This window comes from Pelecanus crispus, chromosome 10 (assembly GCF_030463565.1).
Source record: "Pelecanus crispus isolate bPelCri1 chromosome 10, bPelCri1.pri, whole genome shotgun sequence".
Taxonomy (NCBI): Eukaryota; Metazoa; Chordata; class Aves; order Pelecaniformes; family Pelecanidae; genus Pelecanus; species Pelecanus crispus.
In genome coordinates, this window is record NC_134652.1 from 19,366,009 (window position 1) to 19,390,124 (window position 24,116).

General features: G+C 36.7%; 1 protein-coding gene across 1 annotated transcript in view; it reads left to right on the forward strand.

Moving 5' to 3' along the window:
• Positions 1-24,116, forward strand: part of PLCE1 (phospholipase C epsilon 1) — a 162,889-nt gene that overhangs the window by 21,434 nt on the left and 117,339 nt on the right. Inside the window, 1 exon segment of the mRNA XM_075717436.1 lies at positions 5,443-6,582. Within this exon segment, the coding sequence (XP_075573551.1) occupies positions 5,443-6,582 (1,140 nt within the window).

The window sequence follows — 24,116 nt, forward strand, 5'->3', positions numbered from 1 at the left end:
TATCTTAGCATACTCTGTTTTTTTTTTTCTTGTAAGCAGAATTCCTGCTGACTTCAAAAGGAAATTAGCTTGAGTAATGAATTATAGGTTAAATTGATACTAAATTAATAACAGTTTTATAGTTTTTTTATTATGTTGGATGTTTTACCTACACTGTTGTAGACTTTAATCCCAGATGGCTGGGGAATAAGGAATTATTAAACATTATTATTAAGTATAATACTAACTGGAACCAGCTTGCACTTTAAGTCTTGAAGTGTATGCAGCAGTGTTAAAACAAAAAAAAAAGGTAGCCAAATTACTTTTGTGTCACATATTTTCAGACTTAATACATTTTGTGAATGTGTTTGATGAAAGGTTGCCAGATTGTTTATTTTCATTGTTCGTTTGTCTTTGTTGGCTGACCTCTGCATCCAGGATTATTCACTAACACTGCATCTAGTTTCTTATATTTTTACTTTCCTTTACTGATAGAAGGAGCACATTACATTTCTGACATAACTTCAGCCTTGTAAAATGAACCAGTGTAGTTATTAATGGATTTCATCAGTTAATCTAGTGGCTTTAGAAAATGTCAGCATGTGTGGAATACAGTGCAGGCTTAGCTGTCTACTTCACGTGCTTTTATATTCAGATTTAACTGTGAACCAGTGTGTTTTGAGTTGAATGTGCAACAGGAAGAATATGATAATGAATAATTTCAGCATTGTTGTTATATGCAAACGCATATATATGTATGTATGTGGATTTTATATGAGGATCTAGGCTTTGGCCACCCATGGGCAGATAGGCAAGTAAGGGAAGCCGCAGGGAGTGATAATTCTTCAATTTTACAGTGAATTATGAAATACTATTTTATTGGTTGGGCTTGTGAGTTTTACATTTGATAGCATTTATAACACTGTGTTAAGGCACTTCATAACATGTCTAATGAATTCCAATGGTTTAAGGAATTTGCTGGGCACAGTGAATTGAAATGTGTTGATTACAGTGGAAAGCAGAGACTGAGAAGAGTGTAAAGGGGGACACATGAAACCCTTGTCATCTGTTCAGCAGAGTCGCAGCTTCAGATATTTTTGCGGTTGTCCATAGATCAGAGGTTCTACCATCATGTTTTTTACTTGCTATTTCATGAGATTTTAGCATACTTGTACACTAGATAACTTTTCTTTCAGTCTGTTATGTTCAGGGTGCATTTAGACATAACAGCAAACATGATCTAAACTGAAGCTACTACTGAGATGTGTGGTCCCTGCCAGGCATTCCTAGTAATTCCTTTTTGTGGGATATAGTGATCATGTGGCCACAAGGTGAGTCATTTCGTTTGGATGAAAAGAACACTTTCCTGACAAATCAGCCAGGTGAATCAACTTAACTCTATGGACCCATGATCTCTAGATGCATGACATGGGGGGAATGGGGACTAAAGGTCAAAAGTGAGGGGAGGAGCGAGCCTGCCAGCTTTGGTGGCAGCTACCTGCTAGATTGACATAGCTGAAACATCAAACTGCATTTGCAGATTGCAGAAATGTGTAAACCAACTTGAGCAGCATTTGCCTCCCTTCCCCATGCTGCTCTTTTTCTCCCTTGTGCTGTTGTAGCACACGTTAGTACAACCATATATGAACTGGATTGGGAAAATGATCTAGCTGTGAAGTAACTTGAGCAAAAAATTCCTGAGATGGATCAGTTCCCTATCACGTTGCAGTGGTTATGAGAGGATGGGAACAGCTGGACATAGACAGGGAGCTTCTTAAGCAGGCGTTATTCTTGATGAGATGGATTTCAAACATAGGCACGGGTAGATAGAGAAGAGTGCTTGTAAGAGAGAAACAAGCAGGCATGTAGCCTCTGGAGTTGAGGAGGGAGGTGACCAACAAAACCAACAAAATTTGAGATAAAGTTTCTAGAGAAAAGAAGAAGATCTGAGAGAAGCAGTTTGGGGAGGACATGCGTGGAAACACTTTGGCATGAGAGAAGTGGGAGAATAATGTTGCAGGAAGGAGGACTGTGGAAGAGCAGTCCTGGCCTTGGAATGAGCTTTGTGGACAGAGTCTGGGATATAAATGGACCTCAGATTTTAGCAGCTTTCTGTTTACAGAAGCAAATCAGTGATATGATTTTTTTTTTTTAAAGTTTTTAAAGTTTCTCCATAAAAAATGATGTAAAGAAATTCAAGTTAACATGCATGGTCAGTTTTGTGATCTCAATTCATTGTGTGATGTTAAAGTTGCATAATGATGTTGTCTTTTTTGCCTTGTGGAGTGATGTTGTTTTGTAAGAATTTCCTCTGGCAACCAGCATAATAAGTGTTATATTCTTTGCAGTGACAATCCATTCCGTTAATTTTTATTCATTGCTTAGCAATATTACAGGAAGTAATACATTTATGAATATATTCTGGTGGCTTATATTTTCATTGGATTGCCTGGAGTTTTTCTGATGCAACCAGGAAAGATGAATCAGTAGAGAGAGATGTTTTGATAGATGAGAGAAACCCTTCAAAAGTCAGTACTGAAGACTGTTACTAATGCATGTACATGTTTTATACCTTTTACAAGGTTGATATAGCAGCACAGAAACCTAAGAATAAGAGAACAAGAAAAAAACAGCTGCTCTCCTCCTAGCTCCTCCTTAATCTTTCTCCTTTGATCTGCATCATCCTATGTAGATTTAGACTTGAAGGCACAGAATGATTGCCAGAAGAAATAAGATGGGAACATTTCTAGATGGATTACTTGCGGTTTTCTTCAAATGTGTAGTGGCAAAAAGTTACGTAAGCCGTTATGTGGGGATTTGAGGAGGAAGGAGGACCGGGAGGAGGGGATAGGAAACAGTGGGATAAGATAATTGCTGAGGTACTTTCCTCTTTTGTGTGTGTGTGTGCTTAAGTGGAGTTAAGACTGAAGAAAGTGAACTAAAATGAATTTCAGGGTACAATTTAATGATATAAGGACTGTCAGGAAATATAGACTTAAAGAACTGCTTGGGCCTTGGTTTCTGATTGTATCTCCTCTACAGTTGTGCTGTTGCAGAATTGTAGAGGGTGCCCCCTGAACTGTGTGTTGGTAACGTGACTCCAGTTTAAGTCCTGTCCCCACCACTCCATGCAACTACCGCTGTCTCCTTCTACACAGCTTTTCTATGAACTGTAGCTTTTATTTTCCTTTCTGGTGCTAAATCTCTCTCTTGTACAGGATCTGAGTTTCCCATCTTCACTCTCTTCTGGCTGCTCTGGCATGCACGTGCATTTTGTAATGCATGGAGAATGTAAAACTTGTGGTTCTTTGTTCTATCTCTGACACTTTCCTTTGCGACCCTCCCTGATCCCTCTTCTGTTGTTCAACCAATAAAATTGAAATCTTGATTGAAATACTAAATTGCAGTTTTGTTTTTCACACATTTACAGTAGTTACTGTCTGAGGAAAGAATGCTGTTCACTGGCTAGCAAACTTTTAAGCCATGGATTTGTAGTGAAATGTAACTTCTCTTAAATTTGTTTTTTCTTTTTGATGAGCCTGTAGGAAAAATGATACATTTAGTTACACTTTTTCATTTCATTGTGTGAGAAAATAGCATATCAAATATCCTATTAACTAAAGAGTGTGTTTTACCTTTTGATTTGTGCCAAACTGCTTTTGATGAAGATTAGTAATCAATAAAAATGAAAGCCGACACTCTAAAACAACTTAAAATGCAATTGTTAATCATAGTTATTTGAGAAGAGTATCAAAATAGATTTTTACGCTTCAAATTACTTTCATTATTAACTTTCCTGATTTTACCCCCCCATCATTCCTAGTTGTTTTATCAACTACAGGTGATTTAATTATTATGCCTAGCTGGACTGCATGACCTGAACTGAAATAGGTAGTCCCTTCTGCTTATGTGGATAGTGCTTGGGTCAACATTTGAATGACCAGTTCAGTAATCTCTAGTTGTAGCCAGTGATTTGCCTCAGTTTTGTGATATGTTTTGCCACTGAAATTTCAAAGTCGTATTTTTTTGCTTGTTTCTGTTGAATTTAGACTGTTTCGGTAAACTTAGGCCTTAATATAACTTTCTGCATTTTCCACATTTTAATAATACACTTAATGTTTTTAAACATTAAATATGATAAATGAAATATAAGCGTATATTTGTTTGATTTTACTTCACCACGATTTATCTGGGTCTGTTTCTTTTATTCGTTTGTTTCCTTTGTTGAACTATCTGTAAGCTCTTATTTTCTGATTCCAAGATGTACTTCTACCATTCTACTTGCAGGAAAGAAGCTGAGAATTGATGGCAAAGTTGAAGGGCAGGTTAACTTTCTAGCTTAAGGCATATAAGTAACGGGGTCAAAAAGATTATTGATAATATTTCAGTCTTTTACCCTACTCTGCCTTCATGTTTTTCAGTCATAAACTTCTGGCCAAAATACTGTGTTTTCTTCATGCTTGCACGGTAACAACATAAAGTTTAATGAAAACAAAAACCACATAACACCAAAACAATTGTAGTTGTGATAGAGTTCAGTTCTGAACAGGAAAATAACTAGTTTTGAAAGACAGTGTAGGTTTAAAAATTATTTTGTTCTTCAAAATGTTTTAACTTATCCTGGCTAAGAGTCAGAAAAATTATAGAAAAGACATTTCCTTTTTTGTCTTTGTATGTATCTTGTATGTTCAATTTCAGTGTTACAGCTTCAGTAAAATTAGTTTTCTGCAGTCATGTAGCTTTCCATAGTGAAGACAGCTATTTAAATATATAAAACATGACTGATTGCCCCAAATTGTAAAGTGAGACTTTAAGACAGACTTAAATGTGTATTTTGGAATTCTCTAGGTCTCAGTATAACTAACTTCTGTTGTTCCGTGTTCCTTCTCTTTACATAAAAAAAAAAAAATTCTTTGTGTTGTAGTTGTGATGGTGGATTTTGTGCCATGGATTCTGTTCAATATATATTTATTTCTTTTCTTTTTCTTTTCTTTTCTTTACAGAAAACCAACTTTCTGGATGCCCTATGGGGAGATGCATCTTTGACATGGATTGTGTGTTTGGTAGTCTTCTACAACCTGAGGCAACAGTGTGTGTGCTACATATGAGAGAAGGCTTAATTGTGGGAAGAGACAAGCCAAATGGCTATGTCACAATAAGAAGCTCGTTTAAAAATGTTTGTATTTCATGCCAGTAATCCAAGGCTGGGAAAGCCTAGTAGTGCAACAGTTGAAAAAATTACTTTTTTTTAAAACCCAGCTCAAAAAGAACAAGTAGTCAATGTATATTTTACCCTGTGTTCCTTGATTATTTAGCACTGAATCTTTTATTACACTGAAGTCATGGTGTGAGGATTGGTAGACAACGCCCTCCACCATCCCCAGCACACATCTAGCAACTAAAGACTGTGTCAAGATGACCTCTGAGGAAATGACCGCGTCTGTTCTCGTCTCTGTGGTACAGGGTAAAGTGATACCTGCTCAGTCAGCTGGAGATGAAAATACTGAAAATGCTTTGGACACCAGTGTTATAAAAAGACATACTGCCACTCCGGGAAGGCAAACCACACGCGCTCTCTCATACTTACACAGACTCGAAGAAGAAAGTCTTCAGGGCTCAGTGCCCAAAATATTCTCTCTGGCAAAAGAACAACTGACTAATGACAACAGTAATGAAAACTTCTGGGAGAGGAACAGCTCCATCCCTGATTCAGTGGAATTTCTTAACATTAACTGTAACATTGTACAGAAAAACTACAAAAGCAATGTTCCGTGCAGCCAGTTGTATAAATCTTGTGATCCTTTAGCAGGGAGAGACACATGCCTGGAAACTGGAATTCCTGTTTCACTGGAAAGAGCCATGCTTGCTGAAATTCAGTTGAAAATGAATGGACCTTCGTTAAGAAGCCAGACAGCAGTAAATAAGAATGACAGCAGCGATACCGATAAGGTCGCCTTTTTTCACTTTCATTGTGCTAGTGAAAGGAATATATCAAAGGCTTTGTGCAGTTTACACAACGGCTTCATTTTGGATGACTGCTTGCAGCCAGTGAATGTTGGCGATGGTAACACCACTGGTTCCCCAGCCTGCACTTGCAGATTAATGGAATTGACAAATAATTGTGAGAATGAAAATGGGCAGCAGTTGTATGAAGATGCTTTAAGGGATAAGTTTTTATGTCTGGAAAGAGCACCACGAAAGGTTAAAGTGGCGTGCTCAGGTCACAACTTCTGTGGAAATAACTTTACTGGAAGAATGCCCTCAAAGCCCTTTCTGAGCCATTTTGAAGACTGTAATGATAACTGTGAAGAAGAGATGGAAGAGGATTATTTTAGAAACAAAAAGGAACGCTCTACTTTATTAATAAGACGTTTCTGTAAAAACGATAAAGAGGTTAAAAAATCAGTTTATACTGGAACAAGAGCAATTGTTAGGACTTTACCTTCAGGGCACATAGGAACCATTGCTTGGAATTACGTTGAGCAAAGGAGAAACAACAGTGGCTGGAAGCTTTCTAGGATTACAACAGAACAGCTAACTATAATTGAGGCCTTAATAAAATGGGAATTTAATTCCTTTCTTGAGAAGTCTTTATGGTATGAGGTAAGCTTTTCATGGTGTTGGTGGTTGGGTTTGGGGTTTTTTTTTTTTTTTTTTTTTGGGTAAAAGTTTTGGTATACTGATGACCTTTTTATTAAAAAAAAATGCCTTCAACTGGTAGGCACTTAGTAACACTGAATAGGATATTTCACTTTACCATGCTGAACCTCATATTGAGCACTGCTTTTTAGAAGAATGTATTCTCATCCTTTAAAATTTATTCTTGGTTTAAAATAGGCATGGGCTAAAATGTATAATTTTATATCTGTATAAAAGTTATACATACATATGTATGTATATACATATATCTCTCTATATAGTATGTATATAGGTACATATTTATACATAGATGTATGTATAAATTTATATCTTGATATATATATTATTTATATATAAAAGTGTAATATCCCTATATACAGGTAGAAAATATATACACATTTTTTAGATATTTATATTTTAAATAGAAAATATATAGAATATGCATTTATGTTTATATGTATATGTAAAAGTAGATGTATTAATGTATATTATAGATCTACATAGTTGAATATATATGGCGTATATGTGTATATAAACATTTGATGGATATATTAATGATAGAATAATTCCATTGAATAAATTATATAAGTGGCAGTATTAGATCACAGTGAAAAATTCTGTTCCTCTAAGAAAGAAAGCATAGTATTTTCCCTAAGTTACAGATACTTATAATGCTCCTACACTTGCAAATAATTTTGAAAAAATTACATCATAGTTCAATAGCATATATTAATGTGCTGATATCGCCCTGATTTGTAATCTCTTAAATTAGATAATACAAAAAATTCTAAGTTTAGAATGAAATCATGAATGTCGAAATTATTATTGTTGAAATGACACAGCACGTCCTTAATAAATTTTTTTAAGTAGTGAAAGATTTTCTGTGATGGTAGAAGTTAAATAGTTGTCTATGGAATCTACAAGAGATTTTGACCACTGATTCTCAAGGATTCATCTGAAATGTGACTACTGAGAAAGAAAGGCCAGCAGGATGATCACAGCAAGAGAAACTCTTTTAAGAAGAGTAAGAGAAGAGAGGTTTACTGAGCTTAGCAAAAAAAGGTGGTGTGATTTTTCTCCGTTAAAATGTGTGAATAAGCTCTATGGAGGGGAAAATAACCAAGGTAAAGGAGAGTGTGGTCAGATAGACTACGCTTATAAACTGGTCCTGAATAAATGTAGGTTGAAAACTGGAAGAAATTTCCAGCAGTTAGTGCTCAGACTCTGCAACAGCTTTCCGTAGGACTGAAATGGAGGAAAACTTACTTGTACAGAATCATAAAATCGTTTAGGTTGGAAAAGACCTTTAAGATCATCCAGTCCAACTGTAAAATGGATGAAATGGATTATATGAAATTTTGTTGGTGATAAGGAAGAGTGGACTTGGTCGTTCAGGATCTCCATGACAATCGTGCCCTCCAGTAATATCCTCATATCCTTCTAGAAACTAGTATTTTTTCCATTGAAATAGTTGATTGAAAAGTTCTATGAATATGTGTATGTCAGGTTTTTGTACTAGGTTGCAAAGCTTTGTGGTGCTGTTCGTTATTGTGATATTCACTATCCTAGTCAGTGGAAGTACAAACTTGCTGGTACAGCACGTGCCCTACGTGGTGCATGGTCACGCATGAAGGGATGGATATGAGCCATGTATTTACCTGACATGATATCTGCTCAGATAGATTTGTATTATAATTAGAAGCTTTTTGGGGGGAGAAAAGGGAGAACGTTTTGTAGCTGATGTCTAGCGTAATTTTCATTTACATAGGTATGAAAAGGGAAGGATGTGTTTAGGTTTCTTCACTGGGCATTCCCAATTTGACTTGAGTTCCTCAGCTTTTAACATGCATGCCTGTTCCACCACTTTCCACCGCTGCTGCATAATGCTGAATATATAGCATTTTGGAGTGTGAGGTCTTTAATTTGGAGATTTTTTTGGTAGTGCATGTAGAAACGCAGAAAGAAATGTAATAAGTACTCACTGAATAATTATTTAAATAGGAAAAGTTATGTCTACAAATGAAGAAAAGATTAACAGGCACAGTAAAGCACTCTGCGTAATTGCAGTGCACAGAATGTTTTCTCATGGTCAGAAAAAGCTTGAAACCGCATGTTTCTAAGTCTTTTTTCTTCCAAATGGTGACTACAAAAATTTTTCTTCTTATCAACCTCCGTGTTTAATCTCTTTATGTATAACATGCATCAAGCATTCCTAGCATTATTTTTCTGTTATTTCAATGTCAAATATTATTTCTGCAATAATATTTCTGTGTGTTTATGGTTTATATTATTAGCATTATAGATGTTTTTTACAGAAACATAGAAATTAACTCAGTGGATGTGACAAATATATGGACCTGTTGAACATATGCGCTGGGTTAAAATAATGAATTCTGAGCGTTTGTAGGAAGCTTTCATGCTAATAATCAAAGGAAGAAGGAGCAAGTTGTAAATGAATGTGGTAATTTGTTCTTTCTTTCCTCTTATCTCACCCTTTGAGCATGCATTCTGTTTGGAACAGCTAAGTGAACAGTAGTTCTGTTCTTCAAGGGGAAAAAAAAGTTGGAGAAATTAAGTTTTCATAGCAGTACTGGTGTAACATGGAACAATAGAGACCTTTATGTTTTAAGTAGGAAAATGTGGGTCTCATTTGTGCATATCCCTTACATAAAAATTCTAGTGCTAATAAAGGAAAGGCACTGAACTGTTATCTTGCTGAATATTTTTTTTCTTTTGCTACATAGGAAGGTGGGACTGAGGCTTTGGATTATATAGAAAATACATGAAAGTATGTATTTTTAAATGTAGCATGTGATTACTGTTTCTAGGTATTTTATATGCAGATTTAGACTCTGCTCTGGATTTAATGTCTGTGTTTCATGAAGAGAGAAGATTTTAATGTTGAATATTTTTTCTAATTTTGCATGTGGTTTTTGCACCCATATACAGTGTAGTACTTACCCTTATCAGATGGATGTGTCTAACATGGCTGTTGTATCTATTCATGAGAAATTTGCTTGTCTGTGTCGGAACAGTGCAAGCCCCTCACGTTGGTACATATTAAAGATGATGCAAATGCAAGGTATTTGCCACAGAAACAATAATAGGAGTGCCAGCTTTGGTGTTGCTTTGCTTGGGCTGGCACAGTGTACCCACTGCTTGGGTTCAGCTCAGCTGCATCATGTTAGCAATCTGACTAATTACAAAAGTCAGAGTTTCTGGAATCATTGAATCATCTGTGTCTGTGAGATGTTAGGTTCATAGTGCTGAAGTATGCTTCTTTTTTTCCTGATATGATGGTGTTTCTGCAGTAGTGGTAATGTAATATGACAACAGTAGCCAGGTCCACTGTTGACTGAGATACTAAATTTGATCAGCTGACTAGACTACCGCAGGACAATTCTCTCAAACCAGGTAAGTGACCTCAAGATCTGCAGATGACAGCTGCAACAACATAGCTGCGATGCATAATAGCTGAATTCTTTAGTTAAGCTTACTTTGTAGGCGTCAGGACCATCTTTGCTGTGTCATTACATTCCTGATGCCAGTAGTTTGAGCTTTAAGAAGGAAGAATTCTGCCGGCTTGCTTAACTCTGCTCAGATAGGAGTTTGCACACTAATATGTCTTCCACTCTTCATAGCTGCTAAGGTGCTACTGAAATGCCAAATATTAATAAGGCAACAATTAAAAAAAACCCTTAATTGCCCCCACATCTGTTTCCAGATAGAATAATTATTTTATTATAGATTTATCTTGTAGCAGTGTTTCATAGTTAATTTAATGATTTGGTATAGTAGTTCAGCGTCTGTTAGGATCAGGTATTTTTCCATGTAGTGTCCGTAGTATTTTTATGATTCATGTGTAAAATCAATGCAATGCAAAGATTTTTGATTATGCATGGCTAATGTAAGGAGTCTTATACTAAGATTTCTTGATTTCCATAATGCTGAGCTATAGTCAGTTGGTGACATCTGTGAACGAACAGTTAAGGAGAGAAAAAAGATTTGGAGGTAAAAAAATTTAACTATCCTGTTTTATTAATAATATCTAAAATAGTAATCTTGGATAATATTTTTAAAGAAACAGAGCCAGGCACAAGTAGTTTTCTGTTTAATAGATGGTATTTGTCTGAATCTTTTTTCGTTTAGAATTGATTATTAATTCTGAATACATTCAGAATTAAAATTAATGTTTTGTAGTTAATATAGATGTTAATTTTAATTCTGAACCTATAGAGAGCTCAGTTTCCTTCCCCACCTCTGGCCAGAGGTGTATCAGCAGCTCTAGTCAGTGTATCTTTGTTGCATGTTTTTCTGGCATTTCTGAAAATAGAGATAGATTGAGTATTTCACTGTCAGTCATGGAAATAACATCTGCTTTGACTGTTTTGACAACCAGTTGCGCTAACTAAATATGGGAACACTTTGCATCAAATGCTAACATATGAACAAAGGAAGGGTTAGCAATGCTGTATGTTCAGAAGGACATTTTTTGGTTGCTTTTCTCAGGTGTCAGGTTAATTGTAACCTTTTATTGTCAATATTTTGTCAGAATGAATAGTATAACCCTCTTTTTTATCTAGTGGTATCTTGGAAGAAATACTTTTCTAGTGTATTCAAAACATAATTTATACAATGAAGAGGCCTATGTTGATTCTTAAGAAGTGAAACAGAAACTTGAAAGCATCTGACTTACCCTCTGTGCTAATGATAATAGTAAGAAGCGTAAGAGTCCTTGCGTATGTGCTGTGTTTCACTTGGGTGACTGAAGTGATTTGGTAGAACAGACACAAAGCTTGTTGGAGTGGCCACATGAAATCACCTGGCAATAGGAGTCTTACTAGTGAAGTTATTCTGCCAAACTCTGTAAGATTCACAACCCACAAAGCAGCCTAAAAAATTAAATTGTTACAGGCTTTCACTTCTCATTTCTTTTTAATTGTTTCTGTAGGAATTTCAGGTCTAGATTTGCTGTAATATCATCTTTCTGTTAGGATTATGTGGTTTTCCCCCAGGTTTTTCCTTCTCACTCCATATTTAAAAAGATGGAATACTTTAAATGGACTTTTACTCTCTGCCTTCCCAGTTTTGCATGCATACCTAAAACGTAACACTGCTCATTATGCTAAAGTTTATGCTATGCTTGTGCTTTTATTTTTTTAAAGAAAAAGATAGTTTGTGATTCTATATTGTGGATTGCAGACAGATTTGGGGTTTGAGATTTTTTTGTTTTTCCACCTTGAAATAAAATTTCTAGTCCAACATGCTGAAAGGAATTTACAGGAAAAAATGACATAAAGCAAATAATCTGCAAGTGGTTGGGGTTCTCTTCTACTCTAACAATAATTTTTTTTTTTATCTGACTGTGCGCGAGTATTTTGCCTGTTACTAATGTTGTTGTGTTTTTAGATGTAAACGTTAATATTCATATGTTAAAGTAGTTAGTAGGTACGGATGAGCTGGATTTTGTTCTACCTGGACCCTGTGTTTCTTGGTTTTTTGCATAAGAGTTGCTGTCTTTTAAAGAAATAAATTCATGAGCAAAATTGACCCTTTGGAAAAAAATGAGGGAAGCAAAAGAGAAGCCAAATAGGCATGAAATTATGTTTTCCCTTCAGTAAGTGTTGTAAAAATAAATTGAACTTTGTTAAATGAAGTTCTGTACTTATATTTGCTTTGGGTTGAGTTACTCCAGTTTTAAAGGCTAGCTTTAAAAAATAGAAAATTTACCCTCTGTCTGTACAAGTAGGCTGTTTTATTACCATAATGTATGATAGAGTTAGAGATAAATCTGTTAATACTTTGTATTATTTTGTAGTTGCCTCATAGCTTTAACAATTTTGGGCCAAATTATGAACAATAAGTTTTAGCTGTGAGCACACTTAGGTATTCAGAGCCAATAGTGTGGGAGTCTTGGCAAGTGCAATGTATTATGCCTTCAGTTTTTCCACATTTTCTGACTTTCCTTCTAGTGACTGTTCATTAACTGTAAAGAAGCATGAAGATCTGTTTTAGCAAATCTCCCTGCAGCACATTAAAGAGTTCATTTTAGAGTGTTAGAGTTGGACACTCTTCGAAATTCTTTCTCAGTTGAAACTAAGTTATCTCCATTACCTATATGAACTGTTGAAAAGTTTGGGTTGTGTACTCTGGTATGAGTGAGTAAAAACTGTGCTATATAAAGATCATTCTGTTGGTGAGTGAATAATTAAAATCTGAATTTATGAGATTTCATATATGTTTTAACTTCTCTTGCTTTTCTACAGTCTTTCAGGATCTTTTTAAAAGAAAGTTTTCTAAAATGGAATAAGCTTGGGTTGACAGTAATTGTTAGGCATGCATCCTACCGGTATGAAATTTCAAGAAGGACTTACAAGAAAAATCTCTACTGTGAAATTATGCTTGCCACAGTATCTAAGGCATCGTCCATGAGATATGAGGCTATTTGGTTTCTCTATTTGTGAAAAGTGATTTGATATAGTATGGTTATGAGCATCTGGTCACAAAGAATTTTGCTTGAAAATACAGACTTGGTGACAGCTTAAAAAAAGGAATAACATCTGAACATAATACAGCTGTTAGGTCCCGTCCAAGTACATATGAGCTGGAGTATCAAGGGACAGGAGAGCTCTGAGGGTGCTCCCACACCAACCAAAGCCAATTACATCAGTGCAGCAGTTGGAACCAGCGTGACTCAGGGCAGTGTGACAGCATACAGCTTTCATCAGGAATGTCGGAAGTGGGGCAGCCCTGGAAACATAAACATTCAGCCCTGGGATTTGTAACTACTTTCTTCTTTTTTTTTATTCTCCTAATAATTTCCCTAGAAAATTATATAGTTAGAAGCTATTCCTTACCTGCAAAACAAACATATCGGGCAGTGCTCGTATTGTCCTGCAAATTGTGTGAAAGTTTCCATTTTTTTAGTATTTTAACTGTAACCAGGTATGATAATTTTTGACCTGAGATTGAAGACTCACTTTTGAGATGCACTCTTCAATCCCCTAGCTGAGTATCAGAGAGAAAAATATGTTGGATTGGCTTGTGATCGTTCTTACTTACAGATAATACTCGTTTTCCCATTTGTGTGAAGTTCAGAAGAGTCTTTTTATCTCTGGAATTATGACGCTTCTTGTGAAAACTTAAGATTTCCTTAGTATAGCAAGTACTCAAAGATAGATACCTACAGATAAGTTTGCTGTCATAGTATGGGAACGTGCAACAGTAATGAAAATGTTTGGTTTTATCTCGCAATCAGCACACGCACTTGTTGCAGGACTCTAATCTAATTAACTCTTGTGAAAGCAGAAGATTTTTTTTTTTCTTAGCTTTTCCAGTAACTGTAGTGCCTCTTGACTGTTGCCAACATTTGGACTTTGAATCCACAGTAAAATAATGTGAGCTTCTTTTAAAATGATTAGAAGTGATTCTTATGTACTCTGCATGATTATTTTTATTTTATTCTGACATTGTAAAAATTGTTTTCAAGAAATCACAACAGATACAGACCTTCATTAGTAAAGTGTGGGCAAAACAAAGGATGTATTATTAGCTGCTCTAGTTTCATGTTACAGCAGTCTTAGTTCTTAAAGTGTTTAGGAATTCCCTTCAAGTATTAGAGAATGGGTGAAATCCTGGTCATACTGTAATCTATTTAAAATCTCCTATTGGGATAATGTTACTTGGAGGGAGAAAAAGAAGCATGTGCAAAATGGAGCTATTGGCTTCATGGGAACCGTAGTTTTATGTCAAACATTTTAATAAAGAGACATATGCCAAACTTACTTTAAGCAGTTTTAAAACTATAGTTTTGAACTAAAAATATTGTCAATGTAAATATGTATAATGCATACCATTCAGGTTGGATCATTAACTTGATATACAAAACTTCCTTCCGTACCCTTCAGTTGCATGAGCTGTTACTGTTCGTATTGCCACACTGCTTGGAGGCCCTACTTCTGGACTTGAACCTGTTGTCCTAGCTGTTTTACAAACAAGGGATGATCTCATCTGTTCTATAGGCCTAGAAGCAGTTAGCTGTTAGTGAGAGCACTCAGGTTTTGGAGAAGATAAACTTCTGCCAAACACTCTCCATATGCTGTGGCTAAATTTTCTTTTATCTCAGCAGGCTTAGTAGCTGTGTGCTGTGCTGTAGTCTGCAGAAGAGACATACCCTAAGTTTCCGGGGGGGGGGGCGGGAGGAAAAACATTTTCCCACCAGGTCCAGCTGTTAGTATTTGGTAATTTTAAAGTTATATGTATAAGAGCAAAGAAAAAAACAAGGTTGGTTTTTTTTTAATGTATGTTGCCAATCAACACTGAAATACTTCTAGGCCGAATAAAGGTCTGAATGATAATTCTGAATAATTTATCTTTCAGCAAAAACATAAGAATGTATCTGAGCCATGGAGAATTGTTCTAAATGTGATTGTGAGTTGGATCAAGAAAAAGACTCCTGAGGGAAAACTGTCATCAGTCTTCTCTGTTTTAAATTAGGAATTTATCTTGAGTAACTTTGCAGACTTAGAGCATCATGCTAGAAACTTGAGGCTGTTATAATTCTGACCCTGTGCATGTGTAAGGTATTTTACTTTATAGAGCACATTATGGTTGCCATGGGAACCATAACATTTGACTTCCTGTCTGTTGTTTACAATCTTGGGGTTGCAGTAGGAGGCCTGTGTGTGTAAAAGTAAATCTATACATTTCAAAGGCAAAAAATATTATTTCATGAACATTCAGAATATTTCCCTTTTATGAAATTCACTTGTATTCTGGCTCACCTACGTATCCTTTTGAAACTTACCTTACTTCAAATACAGTCAGGGAGAACTACAGGAGTGCAAAATCTTTTGCTGTGTGAAGATTTCATTGTCAGCTAGTGATTTGCCGTCAGCATAAAGGAGGCTTTGGTCTATTAACACCAAGTCACTCAACAGCTTGAGGCTGTAGAAAAGACAGCTAGAAGTTGTCAACAAGCAGGAAGTATAACATGGATCATATTTAAACCAGCAGTGTATTAATTTTCTTATTCTCTGGCAGTCTGGAAGTAGAGGGATTTTTTTCTTTCCTTTTTTTTCCTTTAACCAAGAGGATGGAGATGGAGTTTTATAATCATTTGAATGCCTCCTTTGAGCAACAGAGTTCTTTAGGCTTTCATCTTTAGCAGGCATTTGTGAATCACTGCATATTTAGTTTAGCTTGCACAGTGTTTCTTTGCCATTGGTTTGGAAAAACTGCAAATCCAGCCTTTGTAAATTATGATCAGTTTTGAGTAATTTTCTTTTTGGTTTTGAACACTTTCTCATCACACTTCAGCTTTGACCAGCTGTTTCCTGTTTTTCCTCCCAGTGGTTTAGCTGCTGAGAAGATAAATGTATCAATGGTTTGTTTCAGAATTAAAACTGCCTTTATAAAATGATGAAGTTTAAATCAGTTGGTCACCATTGCAAGTAAAATTCTGGTGAAATTCAGAAGATGAAGTACTGTTTGCTGTACCTAGATCTTTCATAGATTACAAAGCTTTTGCTACACAGGGAGCTCTTTGGATACAAGAAAATTAATCCAGCATCGGAAACACCAGGGTGAAGCTTTGTGTGGGGAATTTGGGTGTGTGTGATGGAATTTTTCAAGCAGTTCCAAGTTTTTGTGTTCACATGAGAATATTTTGTTTTATCTGATCTATGATCTACCTAATGACCTGACTGTTATATCATACTTGTCCTGTTCAGAATCCCCCCGATTTTTGGACTGATTTGGTTTTAGACTGATTTGGATAGAGGATATGTTCATTTTTGTAATCATACAAACTATTTTGGAATTTCAGAACTGAGTTTGCATATGTGTTTTTGCAGAATAAAGCAGGGCAGGTTTACCAGGGAGGGCGGGGAAGAGTTGGTCTGTTACCTGTCTGTTAGGACTGGCTTGTGCAGTACGCTTTGTTTCTTTCTGTTCGTGGTAAACTTACTCCACATCCACACAGATAGCAGCTTCATTTTGTCCTGGCTTCAGACACCTTTCTTGAGGACCTTTAAATGAGTTATTTACTAACTTGAAAGGTGTTTTCATAGATAGTAATGAAAATATTGCCCTCTGTCTTCAGAATTGAGGTTGTTACTATGTAGTATTGTGGAAGGATCACTTGTTGCCCCTTCTTTTTTTATCCTAGTGTAGCAGGCTGTTCCGTAGAATCCAGCATCACCTGTCCCTTGCTCTGCTTTAGTCCTCCCGCTGACCTAAGTGGTCACATCTTATTTAGTCTGCACCCTCTGGCATGATAGAAAAGCACACAATCAGAGACACTTGACAGCATGTCAAGTCCCATGGCCAGTGATCCTCCCTGGATTGAGGGCTTTAAATACTCCTATTAGGTCGCTGGGTTTCTTACCATCGAGTAGCAGAGGAAGAGCTGGGGTTTTGTCTGTGGTGAGGGTCCCAGCTCCAGAACCTTAGAGCATGCGTATGCTCCCCTGGACAAGCTGCTGTATCCTTCAACTGTTTTTTATCTTTAGCCATTTGTAGGCCTTATCCCATACCATTTTTAGGGCCCTGCAGACTTCTACAAATGGCAGCCTTAATAGCATTTACCTCAGGGTATGGCACAGCTGTTGCCATCTGAAAAAGACTCACCCCTGCAGCTTGCACCGTCTTTATTTCCCTGTGGCTTTCCCAGGCTGCTTCTCCCCAGGTTGGTGGATGACCCCAAGATCTGCTCTCTCTTTCTAGGCTTCCTGACCTTGGAAGTTTCCATGGGGTTTCTTATTAAATTCTGTGAGGGGAAGGGGGGACTGTACCTCTCCTTGCCTTGAAAACTCTAGTTTTTTATAACTCTTCCTAACTAGTTTTCTTCTTTTTACTTCAAGCCTATCGGTAGCTGTCTGTTCTTGTTCCCTAGTGCCATTCTTGAACTAACCTTCAGCTTGCTTAGTATTCCCTAGACTGGTGGTCTTTATGGAGCCTCCTTTATCCTTCAGTCTTATAGAAAGAACAGACTTCCCAATATATTTCCCTTTAGTTCTCTGCTGCTAGACAGTATTTTTTTCATAGTATTCACAATCTACTCTTCAGCCGAGTCTAATAGTTAAGGTTGAAGTTCCTTCTTCATGCAATTGTGTGGTCTTAATGGGCACTCCTGCTTCTGTTAGCCTTACGTCCAGCTTTGCTGAGCTCATACAAATTAACATGTGGCATCTGTACCATTTATAGCTGTTATATTTTGGGTTTAGCCTTTTTTTGATTATTTTCCTTTCCACATCCTTTTTGGGGATTTTTTTTTTTCTCCAGTGTTGTTAAACAGCATTTAAACTTCACATTGGACAATTGATATGCACATGGTTGTAATACTACACTTTTAGACTGAAATTGGCTTTCCAAAAGAGCTGGTATATTTGGCTGAAGTTAAATGCCCATTTCATCAAACTAACATAGAGAATAGTACATTTGTAACTTCTTTCCTATTTTACTCATCAGGAAAAAAGAAGTATTTGCTAATTAGTATTTATATTAGGCATTAATGACCAGACTTCTCTGATCCTTGCTTAATTAAAATTTCTCCAGTCTGCAAAGAAGCACAAGGAAAACAACAGCTACAATGAAAGCACATTCTCAGGAAATACCCATGTGGTTGTGACTCAATGGATCCAAGAGAACAAAACCAAAAAAAACCCTTTTTTCATTAAGTAAAAGAAGTGGAAATTGATTTAACAGTACTGGGCAGAATTTGCTAATGAGATATGAAAGGTAGTTAACTGAAAGAACTAGTGAAAAGGAGCCAGTGTTCTATGAAAAACTTGGAAGGAAAATAAAAGAGATAGTTGACAAAGAGTTCTTTGAGTTTTGGAACTTTAAAAATGTAGAGAGCAAAAAGCAACAACAAAATCTTATTTCCAAACCTAACCAGAACTAAAGGTTTTGCTGTTTTTCTGTGAAACTGAGACATATGTAAACCAGTGCTAGTACTATCATGATGGTTACGTACAAAGGTTGCACTTTCAAGTAGAAGTCAAATTAAAAGACTTCGGACAGAGATTGTTGGTCATAATTTGATTTCTAAACCATTATGAACTGAGGCACTCTGGCAAGGCTTGGTGTGATGGGGCCAAGCATGTGTGGCAAGGCTCAGTAGTTGGGCTATTTTGCTAGCTTCTTGGGTTTTTAATTAGATGATGTTTTATAGATTTTTTTTTTTTTTTTTTTCCTAGGAGTATTTTCTGCTATGGAAAGTATCTGATAAAAATAACATGCTTTTTTAAGATAGTTGTTGGTTGAAAAAATTCAAATCTGCAAGCAGAGTTACTGAGTCTCAGGTTTGATAAAAACCAGTTTCAAATTCTTATCTGGGCAACAAGTGAAATTAAATAATGCAATAGAATGAAACTTAATTTTGGAAAGCTTAGAATAACAGAGTTTCTTAGAAGACTAAGATGAGGCATACCAGAAATTTCAGCACTGCTGTTGATATGTTGAGTCTCTGTGCTTTCCAGAGACTTAAAGACTTCCACCTCTCCCCCAGAGAGGAGGGGCAGAGCTCCCAGATTTAGCTTGCTCATATATTACCATTATCAGGGTAGCAGCAAGCATGGTGCACGTGCAAGAAGAGTTCCTTGGTTGCTTAGGTGACATTTGTGTATCATTAGTAGTATATACACCACAGCTTGGAAGCTCATGACTGAGTCCATGATTTTGTCAGATCAGATTTTGTAGTTTTTGACTGAGATGAGATTATTTGCTTCATGTTCTGTTGATAAAGACTATGTTGGCCCAAATCTAAGACAATTAGACCATAAGTTGGTTTTGTTTTCTGGAGAACAGAAGAAAAACTTGACATTAAATGTAATTTTTAAAAAGAAATTAAAATTAAAGGCCCCCGTAAGCATTGTATCATCATCCTATAGTCTAACTCATGCCTGTGCCCCAGCCGTGTCCATATTGTCCTGTTTCATTGCCTCCCTCTCCTCTGCCCTACAACCTGCAGTGTAGATAACTTTCAACTTCAGATCTTAAACTGCTGCCTTCTTCACTGTGGTCCTCTTGTCAGGCGTGCTGATTTCTTTCAACACTCTCAGTAGCCTGAGGGCATTTAAGCCCAGGGTCCAATCCCACTGAAACTATGGTTTGCTGAAACCTTGCTGACCTCGGCAGTTATTGCAGGGGCTCACACACCCTCCACATCCACCATTGTACGTCCAGATTTTAAGGGGGGGGACGACACTCTGTTCCTCCTACTGGCATACCTGAGCTGCTTATCTCTTAGGGTTGTCCTGAATCACATCCTCAAGCTTCTGTCTGGGCTGTTTGTGCATGTTGTCAGCTCCAGCTGCTTGGGAGGGAATCCCACAGCTGTACCAGGGATCTGGAGCAGCTGCAGCTGCTAGGTGAGCAGGGGCTGGATGGCACAGTGTGCCTGCAAGAGAGTAAAACAAGTTCAAGTTTTCCAGGTATTTATTTTTGAAAAAACCCTTTCCATGTTGTTAGGCCAAAATGTTAAGGCATTAATGTCTTCAAGACCCCTTAACACTAGGAAACAACTTCTTAATGAATTTTCAAGGTTACCGTTGTGGGAAAATACGTATTTGTCTAGAATAGATTAATCATTATTGCGTAACATTGAAAGCCATATTCTTTTTTCTTCTAGATATTTGCCTCATTACAATGTTTTTTTCCAAGAAGGGTCCATAAAATTAAAAATAGATTAAGCACTGATAAGTTATTAACTGGCAATTTGAAACCACACTATTTTTGTAAGACAGCAGAGTGTTGTTGCCGCTGAACGTTCTGCAGTTTTAATTGTCATACTTTTCTAATTTTTAGCTTCTATATTGTATAAGCAAGCAAGCATTATAAGCAAGTCACTGACACCAGTTTTTCTCTTGCACAAAACATCTGCTTATTGATGAACATCACCTGATTTTCTCTTTCATCTGGTCTTCGGCAGTTAGAGGATCTCCTTATTGGTATGTCTGTTCACATATGTGGTGCAGCTGTTGATCCTCTGCATTTATTAACACAAGACCTAGGTAAGAATGAAGGGTGTAAAAAAAATTCTATTTTGTGTTTCCTGCCTGAGTAAGGTTTGATCAAATGGCTCTCGGACCATGAGACTTTGTGGATCCCTGGTTCAAAGGCTGGCCTATTTGCTAATTGGCTAATCTGCTAATTGGTTGCTCCTGTCCAACCATGATGTCTAACATGGTGTCTTTGTCTTAGCTGAATACCATGGACAGATGCAAATGATCTGACCGACATCAGTCGAAGAAAGCATGGAGGTTTGAACTATTCTTTATCAGAGCTGATCCCCCAAGACAGGAGGGAGGCAGTGTGAGAAAGCTTTGTTTATACAGTAATTCTCATTGTACTTTTTTGAAGGTAGAATTCACACTTTAGTACTATTCAAAAAAGTTACAGCCAAAATTTTTAAATACAGGCATTTAAATTAGACACCAGAAATTCATGATTAGTCTACTGGATAAAACTGTCATGATTTTAGAGATGCTGAATGCCTTGTATTTCTCATAATCAGACCAGCACCATTTAGAAGACTTAGGGATTTATAGGTTTGCTTTTAGGAGTTCAGTTTGAAAGTTTGGGCCTAAATTCCACTGAAAGTCTCTGGAAGTGTTGACAAGGTTTCTTTCTGTTGACTACAGTATCTGCATAACTGTCATCACTGATTTCCTCTTAGACCTTGTTTGCATACATACACATGTGTACACACATACGCATATATTTTCAGATAATAAGTAACTGTGCATATCTGATACGATACCCAGAATGATAAAATCTTTGTCTTGCCACAGTCCTTTTGACAATACAATTTCATTAGAGAACCTGGACAAACTATAGTGGTAGAAGAATCCTTATACTATATTTATGCTGACTCAGATCTCTGCAAGGATAGTTTTACAGGTATAACTTTTCTGGTAGAACTGATTAGCATCTCTTTGCTAGGAGAGAAAAGTTTAAGGTTTCAAAACAACTCACAGGTGACTATGGGTATTGTAGGTGTGGAAATTAATTCATTTTTCCATACCTTGATTACAACACGTCTGTTAATGTGTTGAAACTGTATAAATTCTAAACTGTTACTGAAATTTGTACATTAGAAGAAAGAGAAACAGGAAGAGTCCGATCTTCACCCACATCACTGAAGTTTGACTATATCTGAAGCAAACTGTGAGGCATATGCCATCTGGTGGATAGGATTATTCATACAATTTCACTGGTAACGATATATTTAACAAGCAACTTCTATTAGCGTTTTAAATCCATTTCTGTTCTATGCTGCATTATCACTTTTAATTGGCATTGGTGGATATTTCTTTAGTCAGAAGTAAATGGAAGAAAAATCTGAAAACTGAATTCAAGACAAAATGGAATTCCAAACTTGGCTTTGGTGTATGATTAGTGAACTGGATGCTTGGAAGAAAAAGCTGCAAACCCAAATGGAAAAATAACCATTTTCCCTCACTTTGAATATTAATTTTAAAGGTTTAAAAATGTGTGCCAGTTAGTCAAAGATCTTCTCTGATACACCTTTCTCAAGCCCCTGCCTTATTGCAAATTATGATCTGTTTGACACGGTCTTTGCAGAAAGACCGGGTATTGCTCTACGTCTGCGCCGATGTGGCAGGTGAGACTGGAGTAGCCTGTCAGAGCCCGTAGGCTCACATCATACAGCAGCTTTTGGGTTCCTTTGCCTGCAGCTCAGAATTGCTTTTTGCCAGTCATTTGGGGCACAGTTTCATCAAGTACCATTTTGTAGATAAAGCCATGCTTTTAAAAATATTGGAGTGCAAGTAGATGTGCACGTAGACATGACTTGGATATTTTAAAAACCTAGATTAGGCAGATACAGTAAAGAGTGTGGCCAGTATTAAATATTTTTCTTTTCACACAATGGTGCATGGGTGCATGACTTAAGGATATACATTTCAGGTTAGTTTACAGAGTAGACATAGCATGGGATAACAAGTGGAGCAGTCAATGTATATTGTTTCTAATAGAGAATTTCTGTTACTTCGGTGGACAGTTTAAAAACTTTGCTCTTTCAGTGGACATGGAGGAATCTAACATCCTGTTATCTACTGGAAGACTGATACTGCAGCTCCCTTGTTTTTTCTTTAGACAGATCAAACCTAATAAATTTGTTTCTTCTAAACTTATTTTTAGCGTATTAGAAAAAAATTGAAAAAGTACTTCATAATGTCTTTCATACTGTGATTCACTACAGATCAGATCAAATGAAAGCAAGTCTGTGCTTATAGTCTGAGAAGGAATGAATTATTCCAATACATTGTAATCAATGCATGCATGAAATGGAATTGTCATCACCGTGTTAGGTCATCGTTCTATTAGCAAATGTAATGGCAAGGAGGGAGCTGAAACACAACACAATGGAAAAAACAGGTAATGCTATTGCTTCCACATGCTCCTCATTTCACAGAACTAGTTCAGGTGTCTGCACTGTGCTGCACCACGTTCCCAGCTCTGAAGGTTTATTAGTTCAGTCATGGTGCACAAACAAGATGGAGATTTAATTGCACATGGAAACATTCATGGTTTGTTTTATTACTGGAAGTAACTGGCTACTTCAGAAGTATTTAAAAAGATTCTTCCTGACAGTAATTTTACTTACAGTAGACTCAACAGCCTTATTATATGCGACTCCAAACTTCACGGCTCTGTTATTCTTCTTGTAACTAATTTATTTCTCAACATTGAAAGATAAATAATGTTTAAAAATCCAGAAGAACAAGTGTTCATGTTATTTGCAAAAATTACAGTTGAAATGTTTTTGCACCATAGTATAACAGAGCTTCTTTCTGAACTAAGCTGCTTTGGCACTTTTCTGTGTCGGATATTTCATGAAGGAACAGCACGTACAAGCTCACCCCACTTTTAACTGTTTCACTGGTTGGGAAGCACATGTTCAGTAGAGCATTGCTAAAATGGCTACAGGTTTATAGTTCTTTACGTGGTCCTGTATTCTTTCAGAAACGTATGTATGCTACATTGGGAGTAAATTACCTGGTTTGTGCTATGAATCTTACTGTGTCTGAAATGTTTTATCTGATTATTTACCCTCAGAAAGCCCACAGCACTTCAAAAGGTTCAACAAACACTGGTGTCTGAAGTTGCTTTGAAAAGATCCTTTCCTGTCAGTTTTTAAAGCATTTTCCGCATGCTGCTGTTGTCTTCCCATGAAATGCTGAATGACTCCTACCATATTATAATAAAAAAAGTATTTTTCCCAGTCTGATTGAATGATGGTCAGCCAGAGGAGAAATGTAAGTGGATTCTGGCCCAAACCACGCCAAGAGATTAAAAAAAAAAGCGGGAGAGGATAGATAGATATGTTTTCCTAAGGTTAGGTGCGGGGAGGGAAGTGTTTTTATGGTATTTAAAAGGTATTCAAGGATTCCTTCAGGCAATTTGTGGTGAAGCCCTCCTCCACTATCATTGAAAAGCTGGGCAGAAATTTTCCTGTTTTCATTTCCAAC